This window comes from Gopherus flavomarginatus, chromosome 7 (assembly GCF_025201925.1).
Source record: "Gopherus flavomarginatus isolate rGopFla2 chromosome 7, rGopFla2.mat.asm, whole genome shotgun sequence".
Taxonomy (NCBI): domain Eukaryota; kingdom Metazoa; phylum Chordata; order Testudines; family Testudinidae; genus Gopherus; species Gopherus flavomarginatus.
Genome location: NC_066623.1, coordinates 37,804,600 through 37,825,776, shown reverse-complemented (window position 1 = coordinate 37,825,776; position 21,177 = coordinate 37,804,600). Strand labels below are relative to the sequence as shown.

The 21,177-nt window shown below is 43.6% G+C and overlaps 2 protein-coding genes across 2 annotated transcripts; both read right to left on the bottom strand.

Moving 5' to 3' along the window:
- Positions 1-637: 637 nt before the first annotated feature.
- On the bottom strand, positions 638-20,071 carry LOC127055374 (protocadherin alpha-13-like). Its single transcript, XM_050962273.1, has 4 exons — positions 19,771-20,071; positions 17,788-18,627; positions 6,478-6,639; positions 638-721 (listed from the first exon to the last, which is right to left on the bottom strand). The coding sequence occupies exons 1-4, from the start codon at positions 19,996-19,998 to the stop codon at positions 638-640; spliced, it is 1,314 nt and encodes a 437-aa protein (XP_050818230.1). The 5' UTR covers positions 19,999-20,071.
- Positions 6,652-8,978, bottom strand: LOC127054753 (protocadherin alpha-13-like; the record flags this gene model as incomplete). The annotated part of the gene is made up of 1 exon (XM_050960920.1): positions 6,652-8,978. A coding segment is annotated over exon 1 (2,202 nt), but the record flags the coding sequence as incomplete, so codon positions are not given.
- Positions 20,072-21,177: the final 1,106 nt, after the last annotated feature.

The following is a 21,177-nucleotide window of genomic DNA, read 5'->3' as shown; positions in this document are numbered from 1 at the left end:
AGCAGGTTTTCTGCTTCTGTTGCACTTAAAAACATTTTGTTATTACCTTTTAAGTTTTTGGCTAGCTGTTCTTCAAACTCCTATTTATTATTTATTACATTTTTACACTTAATTTGGCAGTGTTTACACTCCTTTCTATTTACCTCACTAGGATTTGACTTCCACATTTTAAAAGATGCCTTTTATCTCTCACTGCTTCTTTTACACTGGCCATAGACGAGCTAATTCCAGTCTTGTCTCATTATATTTCAGTACATATAAGTTAGTTGTTGTGAGTGAAGTGAATGTGAAAACACATTGAAATAGTTCCCCTTTGCATCTCTGGGGCTCATTTTATTTTGCAAGATGATATATTTCAGAATAAAATTTCCCCTTGGCGTCAGTTCATTCGCTGCGTTCTTTTTACAGGCTTCTTGATACAATACGACATTTTATAAATTCTCTATTTTTCTATGCAAATAACCAAGTGGCGGTCACGTGACCCCAGGTTCTGACAGTTCTATATAGCCACAATTCTGCTCCTGAGCACCCGTCGTCCTCCCAGAAAGAAACCTAAATGCCCTCACATCCCTCCAGAGCACAGTCTCGTCAACACAGGCGACGAAACCATGGAATCGATTCCAATCGCTATTCGCTCCTAATCAGAATCTATTTCATTGTGGGCTTCCCATAGCCACACCCACAGAGCTCCGTGGAGGAAATATCCAGGCTGGCGTATTAACTGAATGAAAGAATACCCAAAATGTAATTCGAATGGAACACCTGAATCATTCAAAATAGGTTGGTGCTGTTTCAGCTTCCCTTAAAGACATTAAACGATATCAAGGTCTTACAGGAAAGGCTGGTGGAAGCTGAAGCTCAATTAAAGGGGAGAGGAACTTGAGGATAGAAAACTGGCAGGAGGCATAAAGATCGGCAAGATTCAGAATGACTAATTAAAAGTATTTACCAAAGTGGATGATGTGGAGTGGAAGACAGAGTCTGGACTTCAAATCTGCATTTAACAGGTTTATCTGAAGAAAAGGGAAGCAGTAACATGCTCTGCAGCTTATGGGCTCCCCTGTTTATGATTTATTTTCTATTAAGGGCTTCCCACCTGTTATTGATCTGAAAGGCCCTCCAAAGGCCAGGAAACTAAAATGACTCCAGGAAAAAGGCCTAAGACGGTGATCATGAAATGTTTAAAATTCCAGGATCGGGAAAAGATTCTTCATCTGAAGAAAGGAATGTTGTCTATCACACTCTGTAAGTAACTCGGGTATTTCGCATGTCAGTGCAGAAACCCTATCTAAAAGAATGTTATGTATTTCTGTTTCAAAAATATGAATAGAAAGAGCTTTCAGATTCTGAGCTTTTAGAGGCTTTAAGCCTTTTGCGCTCTATGCTGTATTGCAGATAGTATGCTCTTCGGCACAGGGACTATCACTGATTAAATGCTTACACGGTGCACAGCATGGATTTGCTTTCTACTAACCTGAATTGCTGTGGGTACTTTACAGTGATAATATTTCTTTCCTTTTAAACACAAGAAGATGCCACATATTTCCCCACATAATTGTTGCAACTAGAGGTAAAGTGTCCAGGAACCCAAGAAGCCAGCATGTCATAGACACAGCATTTTTCTTTTAAAAAAAGAATCTTAAATCAGAGTTTAACAATGAAGTAGTAAGTGTGTCATATTGCAATACAATCCAGACCAGTTACAGGGCTGTGTCACCCCTGCCCTGTAACCTGGGCTGCTTTGCGATGTCTTGCTGTTGTAGCCTTCACCTGGACACCTCACAACCAGCCACCAGCATTCAGATCACTCTTAGATGTGTTTGTGTAATTGCAGCCTGCCAGTCACACCCTTGCTCTCACCAGTCTTGGTTATACAGCAGGGTTATCCCAATACACTTCAGGTCCTGGGCTTTCCCCCAGAAATGTATATTTCATACTTCTCAGCCCTCTCCTTAACAATCCAAATATGAAAGAGCCATAACTTTAAACTCACACAGGCCAGATTCCACTATGAAAGCTGACTTTTCTGGAACACCAGCATCTAAGAGAATTTGCCTATGCCCTCGAGTCAAATCCAAAGTATTTATTAACTTTGCATCCTCCCCCAGACAACAGATCAAGTAGGTTCTCTATCTGGGCTGTGGAGTATGGATCAAGTTAGATAATGGCATTAATCAGGATAGATTTGAATTTTCCATTGAATCTTTCTACCAGACCATGGGTTTCTAGATAACATGGGAAGGCTTCTATAAGGCTCACTCCACACAACTCCCATAGCTGTTTGAAAACTACAGACATGACATTTGGACCTTTTCCTGACAATTTTTTTCTGAGAAAACCAACTATGTTAATATCTGCCCTTTTCTTCCAGAGATGGGGTATTATTCTGAGCCTTATCTCTCTCCTTGTCCAGGGAAGGATCACAAAAAATTCCTTGTGAGTCTCATTTATGTTAAGAGCAGACTCTGGCAAAACAATGGGACTCCAAACCCCTCCTCCAGGGACAATCTGTTACTTTGAGCTGACAAAGTGCATTTTCATGCCCCTCAAAGCCCTCCCTGTTGTCCAAGACAAGCCAGGCAAGGCAAAGCCATACTCCTTCTGACTGCAATTATGATATTAACCTGCTCAGACATGACTAAAATATCATTACGAATTAAAATGCCAGTGGGAAGTAGATCTCCAAAATTAACAACATCTCCTTTAAAATTCTTGCACTCAAGGTAGACCTTGGCCAATGGTACAGTTATAGGGAATTCAGCCAAAGCCAATTAAACTTTTACCAGAAGTCTGTCATCCTCCCTTATCAAACTTTCCTTGACCAAAATGAATTGGGATGCTAGGTCCCTCCAGAGTCCAGCCCTTACAATCTATGCCATTTACCTAAGTGTTTTTGATAAATGTGTCACTACCTCTCAAGACTCAATCCTAATATAGGTTTCAGAGGGGTAGCCATGTTAGTCTCTATCAGCAAAAATAATGAGGGGTTCTTATGGCACCTTAGAGACTAACAAATTCATTTGGGCATAAGCCTGTGTGGGCTATAACCCACTTCATCAGATGCATGGAATGAAAAATGCAGTAGGCAGATATAAATCTAGAGCACATGAAAAGATGGGAGTTGCCTTACAAAGTGGGGGTATCAGTGCTAATGAGGTCCATTCAATCCCGGTGGATATAGCCCATTCCAAGCAGTTGACAAAAAGGGGTGAATATCAACAGAGGGAAAAATTAATTTTTGTAGTGCTAAAGAGGCCAATTCAATCAGGGTGCATGTGGCCCATTTCCAACAGTTGACAAGAAGGTGTGAGGATCAACAGAAGAAAAATTACTTTTTGTAGTGACCCAGCCGCTCCCAGTCTTTATTCAGGCCTAATTTGATGGTGTCAAGTTTTCAAATTAATTCCAGCTCTGCAGTTTCTCGTTTAAGTCTGTTTTTGAAGTTTGTTGTTGAAGAATGTCCACTTTTAAGTCTGTTATTGAGTGTCCAAGGAGATTGAAGTGCTCTCCTACTGGTTTTTGAATGTTACAGTTCTTGATATCTGATTTGTGTCCATTTATTCTTTTGCGTAGAGACTGTCCAGTTTGGCCAATGTACATGGCAGAGGGACATTGCTGGCACATGAAGGCATATATCACATTGGTAGATGTGCAGGTGAATGAGCCCTTGATGGTGTGGCTGATGTGGTTAGTTCCTATGACAGTGTCCCTTGAATAGATAGGTGAACAGAGTTGGCAACGGGGTTTGTTGCAGGAATTGGTTCCTGAGTTAATGCTTCTGTTCTGTGGTGTGTAGTTGCTGGGTGAGTATTTGTTTCAGGTTGTGGGGTCATCTGTAAGTGAGGACTGGCCTGTATCCCAAGGTCTGTGAGAGTGAGGGATCATCCTTCAGGACAGGTTGTAGATCCTTGATGATGCGCTGGAGATGTTTTAGTTGGGGGCTGTAGGTCATGGCTAGTGGCATTCTCTTACCTTCTTTGTTAGGCCTGTCCAGTAGTAGGTGACTTCTGGATACGATTCTGGCTCTGTCAATCTGTTTCTTCACTTCCCCAGGTGGGTATTGTAGTTTTAAGAATGCTTGATGAAGATCCTGTAGGTGTTTGTCTCTGTCTGAGGGATTGGAGCAAATGTGGTTGTATCTTAGGGCCCGGCTGTAAACAATGGATTGTGTGATGTAATCTGGATGAAAGCTGGAGGCATGTAGTAAGTATAGCAGTCATTAGGTTTCTGATATAGCGTGGTGTTTATGTGACCATTGCTTATTTGCACTGTAGTGTCTAGGAAGTGGATCTCTGGTGTGGACTGGTCCAGGCTCAGGTTGATGGTGGGGTAAAAATTGTTGAAATCCTGGTGGAATTCCTCAAGGGCCTCTTTCCCATGGGTCCAGATGATGAAGATGTCATCAGTGTAGCACAAGTAGAGTAGGGGCACTAGGGGATGAGAGCTGAGGAAGCGTTGTTCTAAGTCAGCCATAAAAATGTTGGCATGCTGTGGAGCCATGTGGGTACCCATAGCAGCGCCACTGACTTGAAGGTATAAATCGTCCCCAAATCTGAAATAGTTGTGCGTGAGGACAAAGTCACAAAGCTCAGCCACCAGGTCTGCCATGACATTATCAGGGATACTGTTCCTCATGGCTTGTAGTCCATTTTTGTGTGGAATGTTGGTGTAGAGAGATTCTACATCAGGGTGGACAAATTTTTGGCCCGAGGGCCACATCGGGGTTGCACAACTCTATGAAGGGGTAGGGAAGACTGCCCACTATCCACCCCCTCCCACTTCCCGCCTCCTGACTGCCCCCCTCAGAACCCTCCAATCCATTCAACCCCCCCCCTGCTCCTTGTCCCCTGACCACCCCCTCCTGGGACCCCTGCCCCTATCCAACCCCCCTGTTCTCTGTCCCCTGACTGCCCTCCCAACCCCTATCCAAATCCCCACTCTCAGACAGGCCCCCCGGGACTCCCAACTCTCCCTGTTCCCCATCCCCTGACTGACCCCCCCAAACCTCTGTCCCATCCAACCACCCCCTCCTCCCTGACTTCCCCCCCGGACCTCCCACTCCCTTAACCAACCCTCCCAATCCACGCCCCCTTACTAGCAGCAGGAGCTCTCAGCCACGACACCCAGCCAGAGCCAGCTGCGCTCACAACAGTGCCCAGTGGGAGAGGCAGGCCAGAGCGCAGCCTGCATGGCGATGTGGCTGTGGGAGAGGGGGGGACAGTGCGGGAGGGGCTGGGGGATAGGATCCCCAGCCGAGAGCTATGTGGCCAGGAAGGATGGTCCCGTGGGCTGGGTGTGGCCCGTGGGCCATAGTTTGCCCACGTCTGTTCTCCATCCATAGTGGCTGGGATGGTAATTTTCCCTCTGTTGATACTCACACCTTCTGGTCAACTATTGGAAATGGTCCACATCCACCCTGATTGAATTGGCCTCGTTAGCACTGACCCCCCACTTGGTAAGGCAACTCCCATCTTTTTGTGCTGTATACTTATAGCTGCCTACTGTATTTTTCACTCCATGCATCTGATGAAGTGGGTTATGGCCCACAAAAGCTTATGTCCAAATACATTTGTTAGTCTCTGAGGTGCCACAAGGTCTCCTCGTTGTTAATCCTAATATAGTTTGCTAGGATTTCCTCCTGCTCCAGTCCTGCCCCTGGAGCAATGGTAGTGGCACTCACTGGAGCATGTGGGGGAGTAGATCATGGTGTTACTTTAAGCCTCAGGCAATTCAGTTTTATATGATCGAGCTGTTTAGAGAGGAGATGAGTGAGAGAGGACATGATAAAAGCATATAACATAATGAATGATACAGAGGAAGGTCAGTGAAATACTCTCATTTCCCACTTCTTCTCATATAAGAATTAGGGGGGCATTCAACAAAGCTGAGGAGGAACTAATTGTAAACTAAAAAAGAAGCATATTTTTGCACCATGATCTATCCACCTATGAAACTCTCTACCAGGACACATTACAAGAGCTGGAGTTTACTGGGACACAGAAAAGGATTAGATGTCATCTAGATAATTTAAAGCCAGTTACTTTAGATATAATAAAATTCAACAAAAGGGACATCAAACCTAATGTTTCTGGACATAAGCCAACAGCTAAATGCCAGGAGTTACACTGAGTTTCAAGTATAGTCAGGTTATCCCATAATTCTCCATTTTGGACATCCCTGAACCTTCCTTAGAAGCATCCCTAACTGGTAACCGTCAGACACAAGATACCAAACAGAAGGCAATTGTTCTGATACAGCATAAATATCACTACCATTTCATTCCCAAAAATAAACTACCACTGCAATTAAAATATAGAAACTGTCCTCATAAACATCATAAACATCTCTTCTAAAGCAATACAATCAGGTTTAATTAATTTCTATTATATTTTCATGGAAAACAATCATGTCAACCCACATTAACATCTCAAAATATTTGAATACGTAATAAGAATAGAACAGATTCATGAAACTCACCTGGCCAGATGAATTTGGTGCTAGCTCCTGTTCCTTCACGGTCCCACTTTTCTCTGCACAGTTAGGGAAGTTGGGACTGAAAACCATGAGATCATTCTTGGCGGTGCCTTCCCCTACACACAAGTTCCGGCTCTGGCGCTGGGAATAGGACCAACTCCCCACCTCGCTCGCGCACACCACAGTGCCTTTCCCAGGCCCGCACATCACTTCCGGACTCGGGTGGCATCTCAGGCCAATGTACACGACAATCACCAGCACAAACAGCCCGGACACCGAGCAAATGGCGATCATTAAAGACACGTTCATGTCAACCAAGGGCCCTTCGCTCCCGCCCCTTGGCCTCGAGTCCCATTTCACAGCCTGGGGACTCTCCACCAGGGACAGGCTGACAGTGGCTGTCGCGGACAGCGCCGGCTCCCCATGGTCCTTCACCAGGATCACGAGTCTCTGGCTGGGGCCGTCCGCCTCCTCCAAGGCCCGCGTTGTGCTGATCTCCCCGCTGTACACACCCACGCGGAAAGGCCCCGCAGCCCCGGGCTCCTGCACTTCGTAGCGAAGCCACGCGTTGTAGCCGGAATCCGCATCCACCGCTCGGATCTTGCCCACCACGTGCCCTGCGCCGGCCGACAGCGGAACCAGCTCGGGCCCTGGCGAGCCGCGGACCGAGCCAGCCGGGGACACTGCGGGCGCGTTGTCATTTGCATCCAGGACAAAGAGCTGCACAGTCACGTTCCCGCACAGCGACGGCAACCCGGCGTCCCTCGCGCTCACCTGGAACTGCAGCACTTGCAGCTCCTCGTAGTCCAAGGGCTGCAGGGCATAGATGTGCCCGCTCTCCGAGTGCACCGAGATGTAGCTGGACAGGGGCTGCTCTCCCACACTTCGCTCCACCACCGAGTAGCTCACAAAGGCGTTTTCCCGCAGGTCCGGGTCCCAGGCCGACACGGTCAAGAGATGGGCCCCGGGCGGGTTGTTTTCCTTCACAAACACCGTGTAAACGGGCTGAGGGAAAGCGGGGGCGTTATCGTTCACATCCGAGATCGGCACCAAAATGCTGCTGCTGGCCGAGAGAGACGGGGCCCCTTCGTCTCTGGCTGTCACCACGATCTTATATTCAGACACTCGCTCCCGATCCACGGCCTCCGCCAGCACCAGCGAGTGATAATTCTTAAAGGTGGAGACGAGCCGAAAGGGCAGGTCCGGGGGGGTGGAGCAGGTGACTTTGCCGTTGTCTCCCGAGTCTCGGTCAGAGACGCTAATAAGAGCCACCACTGTCCCCGGGGGAGCGTCCTCCGGCACCGGTAGAGAGTGAGACGTTATTATTAACTCGGGGGCATTATCGTTAACGTCTAAAACTTCTACGAAAACATTGCAGTGCCCGGATAATGGGAAATTACCTTTGTCAGTGGCCTCTACTCGAACTTCGTGTAATTTAGTGTTTTCGAAATCCAGTTCTCCATTTACACTGATCTCTCCAGTATTTGAATCTATTCTAAAGGTGGCACTTACATTGGGTTGAGTAACACCGCGAAGTGTATATAAAATATCCTTATTAATTCCCTCATCTAAGTCGGTTGCGTTCACTTTCATTACCATTGTTCCATTAGCTGCATTTTCTAACAATCGAACCTTATAACTAGACTGGTTAAAAGAAGGCGCGTTATCATTCACATCCAGCACCGTGATCAGCAGCTGAACTGTGCCAGTGAGCTCCGGTTTGCCACCGTCAGTGGCTGTGAGTAATAAATGATGCGCAGGGGTTTCCTCTCTGTCCAGTGATTGCTTTAAAACAAGGACTAAAGATTTACTTTGCTCTTCATTAGTTTGCACATTTATAGTGAAATGTTCACTTGGGCTGAGTTTATAGGTTAGCCGCGAGTTTGTACCAATATCTGCGTCAGACGCGCCCTCTAGCGGGAAACGCGAACCTGGAAGCGTGAGTGATTCTGCTATACTCAGGTTTTGCTCATTTACGGGGAACACAGGAGCATTGTCATTTATATCCTGTATCTCCACTTCCACGTGAAATATCCTCAGGGGTTTGTCCACTATCACCTCCAGGTCAATGGCGCACAGGGGGCTCCTCCCGCACAGCTCTTCCCTGTCTAGTCGCGAATTCACAAACAAAACGCCGCTCTGCAAATTTACCTCAAAATAGTCTCTCCTGCCGCTGGAGACCATCCGGAACATCCGAGACACCAGCTCCGCCACCTCCAGCCCCAGGTCCTGGGCCAGGCGGCCCACAAAGGTGCCGTGTTTGGATTCCTCCGGCACGGAATAACGGACCTGGCCGCTGCCCACCTCCCAGGCCGTGTGCAACAGAACCAGCCGCAGCAGCTGCCTGGTTACCAAGGAGTCTCGCCGGAGAAGAGCCATTGCGAATGCGGAGAGTGCAGGCTAACAAATAAAATCCCAGTTTTTGCCAGAAAATTAATATTTTACTATATCCTGCCACGTCTTTGCAAAGGTTTAATTCGAGCCGTAGCAGGCAATGATGGCCAATCTCTGACTTGCTGCGGATGTTATTATGAGTACGGTGGGAGGAGCTGTATTTTCCCCTGTCTATGAAAACGTATTTTCAGTCAACAGCGACATCTTGTGATGTAAATATGAAGTCCGCTGCTAGCTATTTCTTTTCGTTATATTTAATCATCGTTCCTCCCTCCGCTGCCCCCTCATTATGGTATAAGGACTCTTGGTCAACTGTACTTCATTATTGGCTCTAGTCTATTTTTAATTTCCGACGGAATAATCGTTAAAAGTCTGGAGCAATGCTGATACTGCGGGCTGTAGTACATGACGTCTAACTTTTTTGCCATCCCAGAGTTGAAATTCTTGTAGTCTGGTATCCGCCCCCAATATTAGTGTTAGCCAAGTTAGTAATTAAATTAATGATCGCTAATACTTGTTTTCTCTTTAGCAAAGAGGAAATCACCGTATCAGCTGTTAATATATAATATGGTTTTAATACTCTATCTGAATGCAGAAAATGAAAGATGGAAAGCCTTTAAGGTGTTCAATACAAGGAAAAGTAATTCATCATTCTTGTTCGGGTTTTTAAAAAGTATACTTTCATTTGAAATCTTTCCACCTTATTTTACGAAATGCATTGGTGAGTCCCTTTTACAGGCAATGACTGGACCACAGAATGGAACTAACAAGTCACAATGAACTATAATAGGCCTGCTAACTACAACTACATGTAAGTTAGGTGTTGTGACAGTAATTGTTAGTGAAGTGAATGTGAAAACACAAGGGAAATTTTCCCTTTTGCCCAGCTGGGTGCTCGTTTTATTTTGTAAGACGATATATTTCTGAATCCCAATACCGTTACTTCATGCCCGCTGTTCTTATTGCAGATTTAAGAATAATATACATTTTGCAAAATCTCTAGCTATGTTTCTAAATATAAATTGTTGGGTAGAAATCAAGTGACTCTATAGTGTGACAGATCGCTACAGCCAGAGCTCTGCTCCCCCAGCAATGCCACGCCTCCAGAAAGTAACTCAAAAGCCCTCCAGAACTTTCCCTCTAGATTAGAAGATGGCCGAACTTAAAACCAGCCAACAAAAGCATAGTGGCCTGGAAATTTTGATCTTCTCCAGTCAGAATCCACCTGATGGCGGGCGTCCTCTCACAACTCCCTACCTGAGCTCTCCACGACACAGACACATTGCAGTCGAACAGCTCAAGCAGCCACTGAATTAGTTTAATGAAAGTAATGGTAATTCTTAATGCATTGCACAATGGACGCATGAAACTTTCAGAACAGGTTGATGCACTTCTAGCTATTCTGAAATACATGAAACGGCAGAGAGGCCTCTCAGGAAAGGCAAGAGGGAGCTCACTTCATATTAAGAGGTGGAAAACTTGAATACAGCAAAGCCACAGAGTGAAAATAAAGATCAGCAAGTAAGATTCAGAGAAAACAGAGCCAGAAACTCTACTTGGCATTTAATTAATTTACCAGAAATGGAAGGAGCCAATAACAAGCTCCAGTTTATGGGCTCCCCTTTTTAATGAAATCTTTATTAAGGTCACCTCCTCAGCTGCCATTCATCTAAAAGGATCCAGAGAATCAACCAGCCCAAAACTATTACAGGAAACTTGTTCACATTTTCAGGATAGGATAGTACTTCATCTTGCCAGTCTACCAAATACACGCTAAACCAGTGCACACATCAAATGTAAAAGTACAGCATTTGATCTTGTTTTTAAAATCACAAAGGGAAAAACATTATTATTTCTAGCTCTTAGATGCCTAAGTCTTTCAGATGGAGTAAGCTGTCTGAGCCAAGAACTATCATTAATGAACTGTTTGCACAGTGCATCACTGTCATAAACAGATAGCTAAGGGTTAATGTCTCTTTCACCTGAAGCACCTGACCAGAGGACCAATCAGGAAACCGGATTTTTTCAACTCTGGGTGGAGGGAAGTTTGTGTCTAAGTCTTTGTTTTCTGTCTGCCTGCTTTCTCTGAGCTTTAGAGAAGTAGTTCTGTTTTCTAATCTTCTGTTTCTAAGTGTAAGGACAAAGAGATCAAATAGTAAGTTATATGGTTTCTTTTCTTTGGTATTTGCATGAATATAAGTGCTGGAGTGCTTTGATTTGTATTCTTTTTGAATAAGGCTGTTTATTCAATATTCTTTTAAGCAATTGACCCTGTATTTCATCACCTTAATACAGAGAGACCATTTGTATGTATTTTTCTTTCTTTTTTTTATATAAAGCTTTCTTTTAAGACCTGTTGGAGTTTTTCTTTACTTCAGGGAAATTGAGTCTGTACTCACCAGGGAATTGGTGGGAGGAAGAAATCAGGGGGGAGATCTGTGTGTGTTGGATTTGTTAGCCTGATTTTGCATTCCCTCTGGGTGAAGAGGAAAGTGCTTTTTGTTCCAGGACTGGGAACGGAGAGGGGGAGTCACTCTGTTTGGATTCACAGAGCTTGTGTCTGTGTATCTCTCCAGGAGCACCTGGAGGGGGGAAGGGAAAAAGGATTATTTCCCTTTGTTGTGAGACTCAAGGGATTTGGGTCTTGGGATCCCCAGGGAAGGTTTTTCAGGGGGACCAGAGTGCCCCAAAACACTCTAATTTTTTGGGTGGTGGCAGCAAGTACCAGGTCCAAGCTGGTAACTAAGCTTGGAGGTTTTCATGCTAACCCCCATATTTTGGACGCTAAGGTCCAAATCTGGGACTAAGGTTATGATAATCACACACAAGCTTTCTTATACTCTGAAATGCTTTGGATACTTTTCAATGTTTCCTTATTTCAAAAATCAGAAGATGCCACACCTTCCCTGGAATTACTGACACAACCAGAAGAAAATCTCCAGGATCTCAAGAAGTCAGCAGGTCAGATATAGAAGAATGATTAAAATCTTTGGAAATAAGCCAGTTTATCCTTTAACAAAATCATTATCCTAAAATAGTGAGTTTAAATAGAATAAAAATAAACAATATAATGAATTAGCATTGGTTAAACTTAACACACAAGTATGTTCAAAGGAAAGACAAGAAAGAAATAAGCCAAGAGGGAACAACTGGGATTTAAAATGTCTATATAAATGTAAATTAAAATAAGTTGCAGGTGATAACAGAAGCCCCAATTCTGCTAACTGGGTCCATGCCTACCACTGAAAATTGCAAAAATAAAAAGAGACTAATAAATGCTACAGTGGTCTTGCTGCCTGCAAAAGGGAAATCTGTATCTAATAATCATATCTCCAAACTTCCTTGATGAATATTGTCACTAACATTATGGCTCTGTCTATGCAATGATGCTGGCAAAGGAGGTGCCAGCTTATGCCAAGGTCCGCATGCCTCACTTGAATACTGACAAAAACATAGCTGAAATCAGTCTGGTTCATCTTTGTGTTAGTATTGTTAAAATAGGTATTATAATTATAATAATGTGCTTAGTGTTTAGACTTTATTGACTGCTTGTAAATTGTTGCAGGGATTAATCTCACTTAAAACATCCATATCCCATGTTGTAAGGTAATATTTGAGCATTAATACTGTGAGCCTCCATAACTGTATATGTCAGGAGACGGGAGAGAAGTATGAAGTACTAGTCTCCAATAGAAGGCGTTATGTCCCACCTGACAAAAAGGCCCATTGACACCAGATGAACTATTATGGAACATCAGAGAATAAAACATTTTCTTGATTGTTCTGCTCTATCCTGCCTTTCCATGCCCCCTTCTCTTTCCCTACTCCTCCCTGTCAATGAAGAGGAAAGGTTCAAGTGAATTCTTCCAATCAGCCAAGTTTGCACTTGAAGCAGAAGGAGGGAAGGGATAAAAAACCCTCACAAGAAGGAACTGTATCTTTATGCTGCTTGTACTCTGAGGTGAAAAGGATGAGCAAAAGATCTCCAGTGCTTAGCCTGGTTAGCCCTACAGGACATACAGAGCTTGCTTATTATAAAAGCTTCTATTATTTTTTTGAAATTTAAGATTGGAACTCATTTGTGTGTATATATACTTACCTGCTTTAACCTTGTAAACAACTCTCTTGTTTCCTTTTCCTACATAATAAATCTTTCGATAATTTATTATATGATTGGCTACAAGTGTTGTCTTTGGTTTGAGATCTAAGGTGCAATTGACCTGAGGTAAGTGACTGGTCCTTTGGGACTGGGAGTAACCTGAGAATCATCTATCCCATAGGTATGTTTCCCTGGGTGGAAAAACAGATCAGACTGTTTGTGACTCCATGTTAAGGCTGTTATAGTGCCTGAGGAGTTTACACTGGATAATTGGTTGGTTAAATCTGAGCATAGAACTCACAGCCAGTCTGGGGTTTGTGGCCTATTTTCTAACACTGCACTGAGGTTAGTAGCCACTCTCTTGAGCCATAGTAGGACAGTTTGACATATGCTATTAGAATTGAAAAGGTAATAAGGAAAATAAGTACATCCATATAAATCTGTACATGTAACTGGAAGCAGCTTTTCTAATCACCATTGGACCTTAAAATGTCAAGCAATGCTCAGAAGGCTTTTGACCAGGTTGTGTGGCTTTTCTTAGTTCAATGTATAACAATATTTATATCCAGCCTTAATTTTCAGTGGTATATTTCTGATCTATGTGACTGATGTTATAAAGTTGGAAAGAAGAATGTACCAGGCATACCCAATGTTTCCTCTATTATTTGCTTTTATAACAGGATGCATCAGAAACTGTTGTTCTAAGCTGATGCCATTATGCTTTATTTAACACAGTCTTGTAAATCTATGTGATCATCACAGTCCTTGGGCCCTGGTGTCCCTACACAGTCCTCACACCAAGGCCACCACCCAGCAGTTTACCTGACCCAGTAGAGAAGGGAGCCAGTGAAGCTCTATCTTGCAAAGGCCCCATCCACAAAACTCCTTACTGGGGGAGATATCCAGCTGACCAATTGTCTAGGATGCTCTACTAAACCAGAAAGAGGCAAAGATGTTGTCTGAGGAACTAGATTAATTCCTAGCAGGCTGCTACTGTGGACCCTACCTACTTGCCTGAGCCCTGCCTTTCTGCCTGCTCCTGATTCCTGTCATCTTTATCCAAGACCCCTTTCTGTTCCTCCTTTCCTGACTCATTCCAGGTCCCTGCTTCTCTGCTCTACACATGACTCCAGCTCTGCCCTTTGGCTTGGCATCTGACTCTGACCCCAGTTCTGGTTCCATGTGCCTGACTCTAACCATTAGACATGAACACTCACACTCCAGCCCCTATAATCTATCATTGAGGATCTCTGCATTCTAGATTAATTTTCTATGTTATAGGAAACAAAATTAACTACACAAAACAGAAATACTGCTGATTGGACTCTCCCAAAATAGGATACTGCATTTACAATCTTTGGGTCTTTGGGAGGAAATTAAATACCCAGGAACACCAGTTACAGATAATATTGAAGCATTATGTAAAACTAATTTTAAAACTATTACTAAACTCCTCCATAGTGAAGCAATAATCTAGAATAAATTATATATCAGTTGATTAGGGTAGAGAACTGCTGTTCATATGAATCATTTATCCAACAATTTTTTAAATTATACTTATTGTCTGTAAAAATCTCTAATACTTTCTTTCTGAATTTTGATCAGAGTTATTATTTTTATGAACCTTTAAATACCTCCAGCTAAATTATTAAACTATTTCAATTTATTTCTGAAGAATGTTAACAAGATTATCCAATCTGAAAAGATATTGTTAGATAGCCATTTTAAATAATGGATGCAATGTCATTCCGGAGGCTGAAGAGAAGATTGACACCTAAAAGGACAGTGACATCTGTCATGGATCCACAGGGTCTGGTTTATGCCCCAGCAATAACCAGTCCCTCAACAGTGACTCTTTTAATGTGCCAAACCCCAAGGGTTCACACAGTTCCTCAGGAGCAGGCCCATGGCCTCCAAAACTCCAAGACTGAGCCTTCAGGCACCAGTGATCACTGTGCCTCTCTGCAGGCAAGACAGACTCTGATGGAAGGCTTGCACTGTCCATCTTCAGGGCAAAAGGCTTTCAGTGACTATTTTCAGCAACAGCAGGCAGACATTTCAAAACAAGGTAATAATGTATTAGTCACTTGGCACACAGCGTATTGAAGTCCTTGAGTTGCAAAGAGCGGCAAAGATTAAGACATAGTCAATCCTGGCCCAGCCAGTGCAAGCTGGCTCTGACTCTCTCCCTGATCTTCAGTCTCAAATAAGAGCTGTGTGTCCCTCCAAAGGGCAGCCCTTATTCCAGTCACTTGATACCTTTCTTCTTTCTTCTCCAGCTGAGTTCACATGTTCTGTCTAACAAGGTTTCCTGCTGTTAGATGTCAATTTTCCTGTTCTTGCGCAGGGGGTGAGGAAAGAGGTCTCATGGTCTTTCTGGAACCTCTGTTTATCTTGGTCAGTTTCAACCAGTTCTTTCATGACCCATTCATTCCACCACATACAGCTAGGAGACACACATCTCATGTCTCCTACTCTGTTCCAAGTTCCTTTTGTATCCACTGGGTAACAATGCTAACTACAGAAGGAAACTGAAACACATTAAAATATTACAGAAAATGCCATTTGTCACGACATAATTTTCAGAAATTATTCACAAACAGGAGTTTTCTTAACAAAAGTATATCAGTTCAGCAATTCAGACACAGTCTGGAAGTAAAAAAGAAGGATTTGGGATACTTTTTAATTTAGCAGATTCTTCAAACCAGAGTTATAGTCAGTGACTGTAGAAAAGCCCTTCCAAAAGTGTTTGTTTTCTATTGATTTAAAAGAAAAAATCCCTTTTCATTTAGGAACATTTTTTTAAAAGCATGCCTGACCCAAATCTAGTACTGTTGCCTCATGGCCTGAATGCCTCAGTTTGTACTTTTAATATAAATACATTCTTCGACACAATCTATATAAACTTAAATATGAATGTTCTCTCATCTAGGGTCAGTTTTTAGTACCTACCGTGAATGGAAGGAATAAGAGTACAATTTTTCTTTAATTTATAAAATCACAGTTTTCTTTCCTAAAACTTTCCATTGTCTCTTTTCAGCACCAAAATCCCGTAAAGTTTTTAAATGACTTTCTATACTTATAAATATAATTACATTTTCAGATCTTCATATTACAGCCACTTGCAACCTCTCCAGCAAATTAATATTCAGACAATTTTTTCTCTCGCATTCCATGTTTTTTTCACTTCATAACTCCATTGATCTCAGGAATAAATAAGAATAAGATCAGGAGTATTATTATGACAGTATATACCGATTACCAATGGAAACAAGTGGAAATTTTGGGAGCATAATCCTAATTTCTGAAATCATTTGAATTCCTTCAAATATAATGTCACAATATTTAATCTTCTTTCTGAAATAAATTACACCACAAGAAATAATTACTTATTTTTATAGCAACATATTTTAAAAGTCAATATTTGTTTGAAAGTCAGCCAATGCTTGGCTCACATTTGCTTTGTTTGCATCTCCTATTACCAGCTCTAAACAAGAAAAGAAACTGTAATTTAAAGCTGTTTCTTCCCTTGGCGTTTGTGTGCTGAAATTGTTCAGCACTCTAAACATCTTGCACAGTTTGAAGTTTATGTAGAAGTAGAAAATTATTGAGCTACTTATATTATGCAATGGAAGATAACTTCAGATCAATAATCTTATCATTACTACTGCTTCTTTGAACATGTAATTGGCAACCACGAATCTCTACAGCTCGATATGATTTTTCAGTAACTGTGTCATCATCTACATTTCCTATCAATTGTGACTAGCAGTAACTGATACAACATCTACTCACGTTTAAAGTTAAAATATACATAATAATTCATCAGAAAAACAACTTAGGGCATTGTTCTCACCAAAAATATTTCAGCTATTTACCTTTCTCCCATTCAAATTTTCACTGAATCAATTCAATTAAATAAATTAATCGAGCGAAGTGGAATCAAAAATAGGTGATATTGAAACATTTAGGACTGTTGAGAGAGGAGATGAGTGACAGGGGACATTAAAGAACCATACAATATAATGAATTATGCAAACAAATATCAGTGAAAAATTCTGGTTTATCACATCATAAACAAAAACAAGAGAACATTCAATGAAACTGAGGAGGAACCAGTTTAAAATTGATAAAATAAAGCACATTTTATGCCATACATTATCGACTTGTGGAACTCACTGCCTCTGGACACTGAAGAAACCAACAGTTTCTTGAGAAACAATCAAAGATGAAAGGTATCTCTATATAATTTAAAATTCCAATTAGTTTAGAAAGAATAAAATACCACTAAACGTTATAAAAACCTAATGTTTCATAACATAAACCAACATCTATGTGCCCAGCTTCACTTATAGGCCAGGTTTCCCCATAATTGCCCATTATGGAGATCCCTGAACCTTCCTCAGAAGTATTTCTAACTGGTCACCTTCGGAAGAGAGAAGAACTACTCTAATCCACTATATATATTATTACTATTATTTCATACTCAGAAAAAATTATCATTCTCATCAATAATGTTGAAACTGTCCTTCTAAATCTAGTGGAGCGAAAAAATGGCTTATAAAGCAATACAGCTTAGTTTAATTTCTTCAAATACATTAAGGTATTACCTTTTTTTTAATTCACAGAAAAATATAGAACAAATTCGTGAAACTCACCTGACCAGACTCATTTGGTGTGAGAATCTGCCCCTTCCCTGCCTCTCCATTTTCCCAGGAGTGCGGAAAGTTGGGACTGAAAACCATGAGGTCATTCTTGGCGATGCCTTCCCCTACACACAAGTTCCGGCTCTGGCGCTGGGAATAGGCCCAACTCCCCACTTCGCTCGCGCACACCACGGTGGCTTTCCCAGGCCCGCACATCACTGCCGGACCCTGGTGACATCTCAGGCCAACGTACACGACAATCACCAGCACAAACAGCCCGGACACCGAGCAAATGGCGATCATTAAAGACACGTTCATGTCAACCAAGGGCCCTTCGCTCCCGCCCCTTGGCCTCGAGTCCCATTTCACAGCCTGGGGACTCTCCACCAGGGACAGGCTGACAGTGGCTGTCGCGGACAGCGCCGGCTCCCCATGGTCCTTCACCAGGATCACGAGTCTCTGGCTGGGGCCGTCCGCCTCCTCCAAGGCCCGCGTCGTGCTGATCTCCCCGCTGTACATACCCACCCGGAAAGGCCCCGCAGCCCCGGGCTCCTGCACTTCGTAGCGAAGCCACGCGTTGTAGCCGGAATCCGCATCCACCGCTCGGATCTTGCCCACCACGTGCCCTGCGCCGGCCGACAGCGGAACCAGCTCGGGCCCTGGCGAGCCGCGGACCGAGCCAGCCGGGGACACTGCGGGCGCGTTGTCATTTGCATCCAGGACAAAGAGCTGCACAGTCACGTTCCCGCACAGCGACGGCAACCCGGCGTCCCTCGCGCTCACCTGGAACTGCAGCACTTGCAGCTCCTCGTAGTCCAAGGGCTGCAGGGCATAGATGTGCCCGCTCTCCGAGTGCACCGAGATGTAGCTGGACAGCGGCTGCTCTCCCACACTTCGCTCCACCACCGAGTAGCTCACAAAGGCGTTTTCCCGCAGGTCCGGGTCCGAGGCCGACACGGTCAGGAGATGGGCCCCGGGCGGGTTGTTTTCCCTCACAAACACCGTGTAAACGGGCTGAGGAAAAGCGGGGGCGTTATCGTTCACATCCGAGATCGGCACCAAAATGCTGCTGCTGGCCGAGAGAGACGGGGCCCCTTCGTCTCTGGCTGTCACCACGATCTTATATTCAGACACTCGCTCCCGATCCACGGCCTCCGCCAGCACCAGCGAGTGATAATTCTTAAAGGTGGAGACGAGCCGAAAGGGCAGGTCCGGGGGGATGGAGCAGGTGATTTTGCCGTTGTCTCCCGAGTCCCGGTCAGAGACGCTAATAAGCGCCACCACTGTCCCTGGGGGAGCGTCCTCTGGTACCGGCAGGGAAAGGGAAGTCACGGCCAGCTCCGGGGCGTTATCGTTCACGTCTAAAACATGTAGTAAAACACTGCACTGTCCCGTCATTGGCTGGTGACCTTTATCTTGAGCTTCAATTCGAATTTCATATAACTCAACGTGCTCGTAATCCAGGTCTCCTTTCACCCTGATTTCACCGGTATGTGAATTTAGGTTAAACGCCGCTCTTACAATGGGAGGCACAAAATTACCAAACGAATATGAAATGTTCTTGTTAGTCCCTTCATCCAAATCTGTGGCGTTAAATTTGATGACTAATGTCCCCTTAGCTGTATTTTCTAACACAGTTACCTCATAAACTGACTGATTAAATACAGGCGCGTTATCATTGGCATCCAGCACCGTGACCACCAGCTGAACCGTGCTCGTCAGTCCCGGTTTGCCCCCATCAGTGGCCGTGAGTAATAAAATATGCTCAGGGGTTTCCTCTCTATCCAGAGATTTCTTTAACCCAAGCTCTGCTAATTTATTATGGTCATTTCTCACTTGTACATCTAAAGTAAAATATTCATTAGAGCTGAGTTTATAGGTTAGCAGAGAGTTTGTACCAATATCTGCGTCTGAAGCGCCTTCTAGTGGGAAACGCGAACCCGGCAGTCTTGATTCTGATATAAACAAGTTTAATTCATTTACGGGGAACACAGGAGCATTGTCATTTATATCCTGTATCTCCACTTCCACGTGAAATATCCTCAGGGGTTTGTCCACTATCACCTCCAGGTCAATGGCGCACAGGGGGCTCCGCCCGCACAGCTCTTCCCTGTCTAGTCGCGAATTCACAAACAAAACGCCGCTCTGCAAATTTACCTCAAAATAGTCTCTCCTGCCGCTGGAGACCATCCGGAACATCCGAGACACCAGCTCCGCCACCTCCAGCCCCAGGTCCTGGGCCAGGCGGCCCACAAAGGTGCCGTGTTTGGATTCCTCCGGCACGGAATAACGGACCTGGCCGCTGCCCACCTCCCAGGCCGTGTGCAACAGAACCAGCCGCAGCAGCTGCCTGGTTGCCAGGGAGTCTCGCCGGAAAACAGCCATCGCGGACGCCGATTTCTTCGAATATACAGCCAATTCATACAAAAATGTGAAAGCCTCTGGAAATTGGTATTTTAATTCCAATGCCACGATGTTTGCGGTCCTCTTGAACCCCCGATTGACTGCGTATTCAGTAAAAAGAGGAGTGGTTTTGATTTTTTGCCTTACAATTTCTTTTTAGGTGGACAGCGACATAATGTGGCTGATCGTGTGCATTACATTTTTTCCTCATACAAACAACAGCTTCTCTGCTTCACAATTGTGTTCTTCCATTTATTTCTTTTTATGCCTTTTGTGGGGGGGGGGAGTTGGAATTAAAAGGTGAAAACTTGACAGGTACATCATGGGCTCTGAGAATTAAAGCGAAATGCATTTTCTTCATCACTAACGACAACAAAAGTTCTACGGGGAAGGCAGGTTATATTTAGTTGTAGAAGTGACCTGACACAATATCAATGTAAGCCTTTGAACATTAATCAAACTGTTAAACTGTTGTTTGTAACCAAAACACCTGCCACTTCACTGGGCAAGGAGAGCAAGAGCTGATGTGACAAACGAGCCTTTTGAAGATGGAAGCTGGAATTTTGGTGAGAGTTTGGTGCCTAACTTTCATTGTCTTGCAATGGGATTTAGGGAGCTAACGCTCATATGAAAATCCTAACCTAAATTTTACTCTTTAATTTAAAGTTCACCTTTGGCTGCTTTCAATCAGGCCATGCGTCTGAGGCTCACTTATACTTTCATTTCCACTCTATTGCCAACATCTCGTAATTATAACAACTGCATATACCTAGACTCTGAGTCCAATCTGTGATAGAATATCTTGGCTGTTTCACTGTATATATTATATCAGACTTGTTCCTGTTCCCACACGGAACGAGATAGCTGAGAAGTGTAACTAATTCAAGTACGTATCTAACGCTGAAAGTTGTCCTGCCTATTCAGTACATAGCACTTGACTGCAGCAAGCCTCATTTTCTTATAAGTAATAGTATACATACAATAAAAACCAGTTACTGTAAAATTCATGTAATACTACATTCATAAAAAATTACACACATACACACACATCGTTCCACACACTGACATATCATGCAAATTAAGCTATGGTAACATAAATAATAAACTTAAGATGTATTATTTACCCACCTACTTCCAGCTTCTGGCAATCAGAAGCTTGGG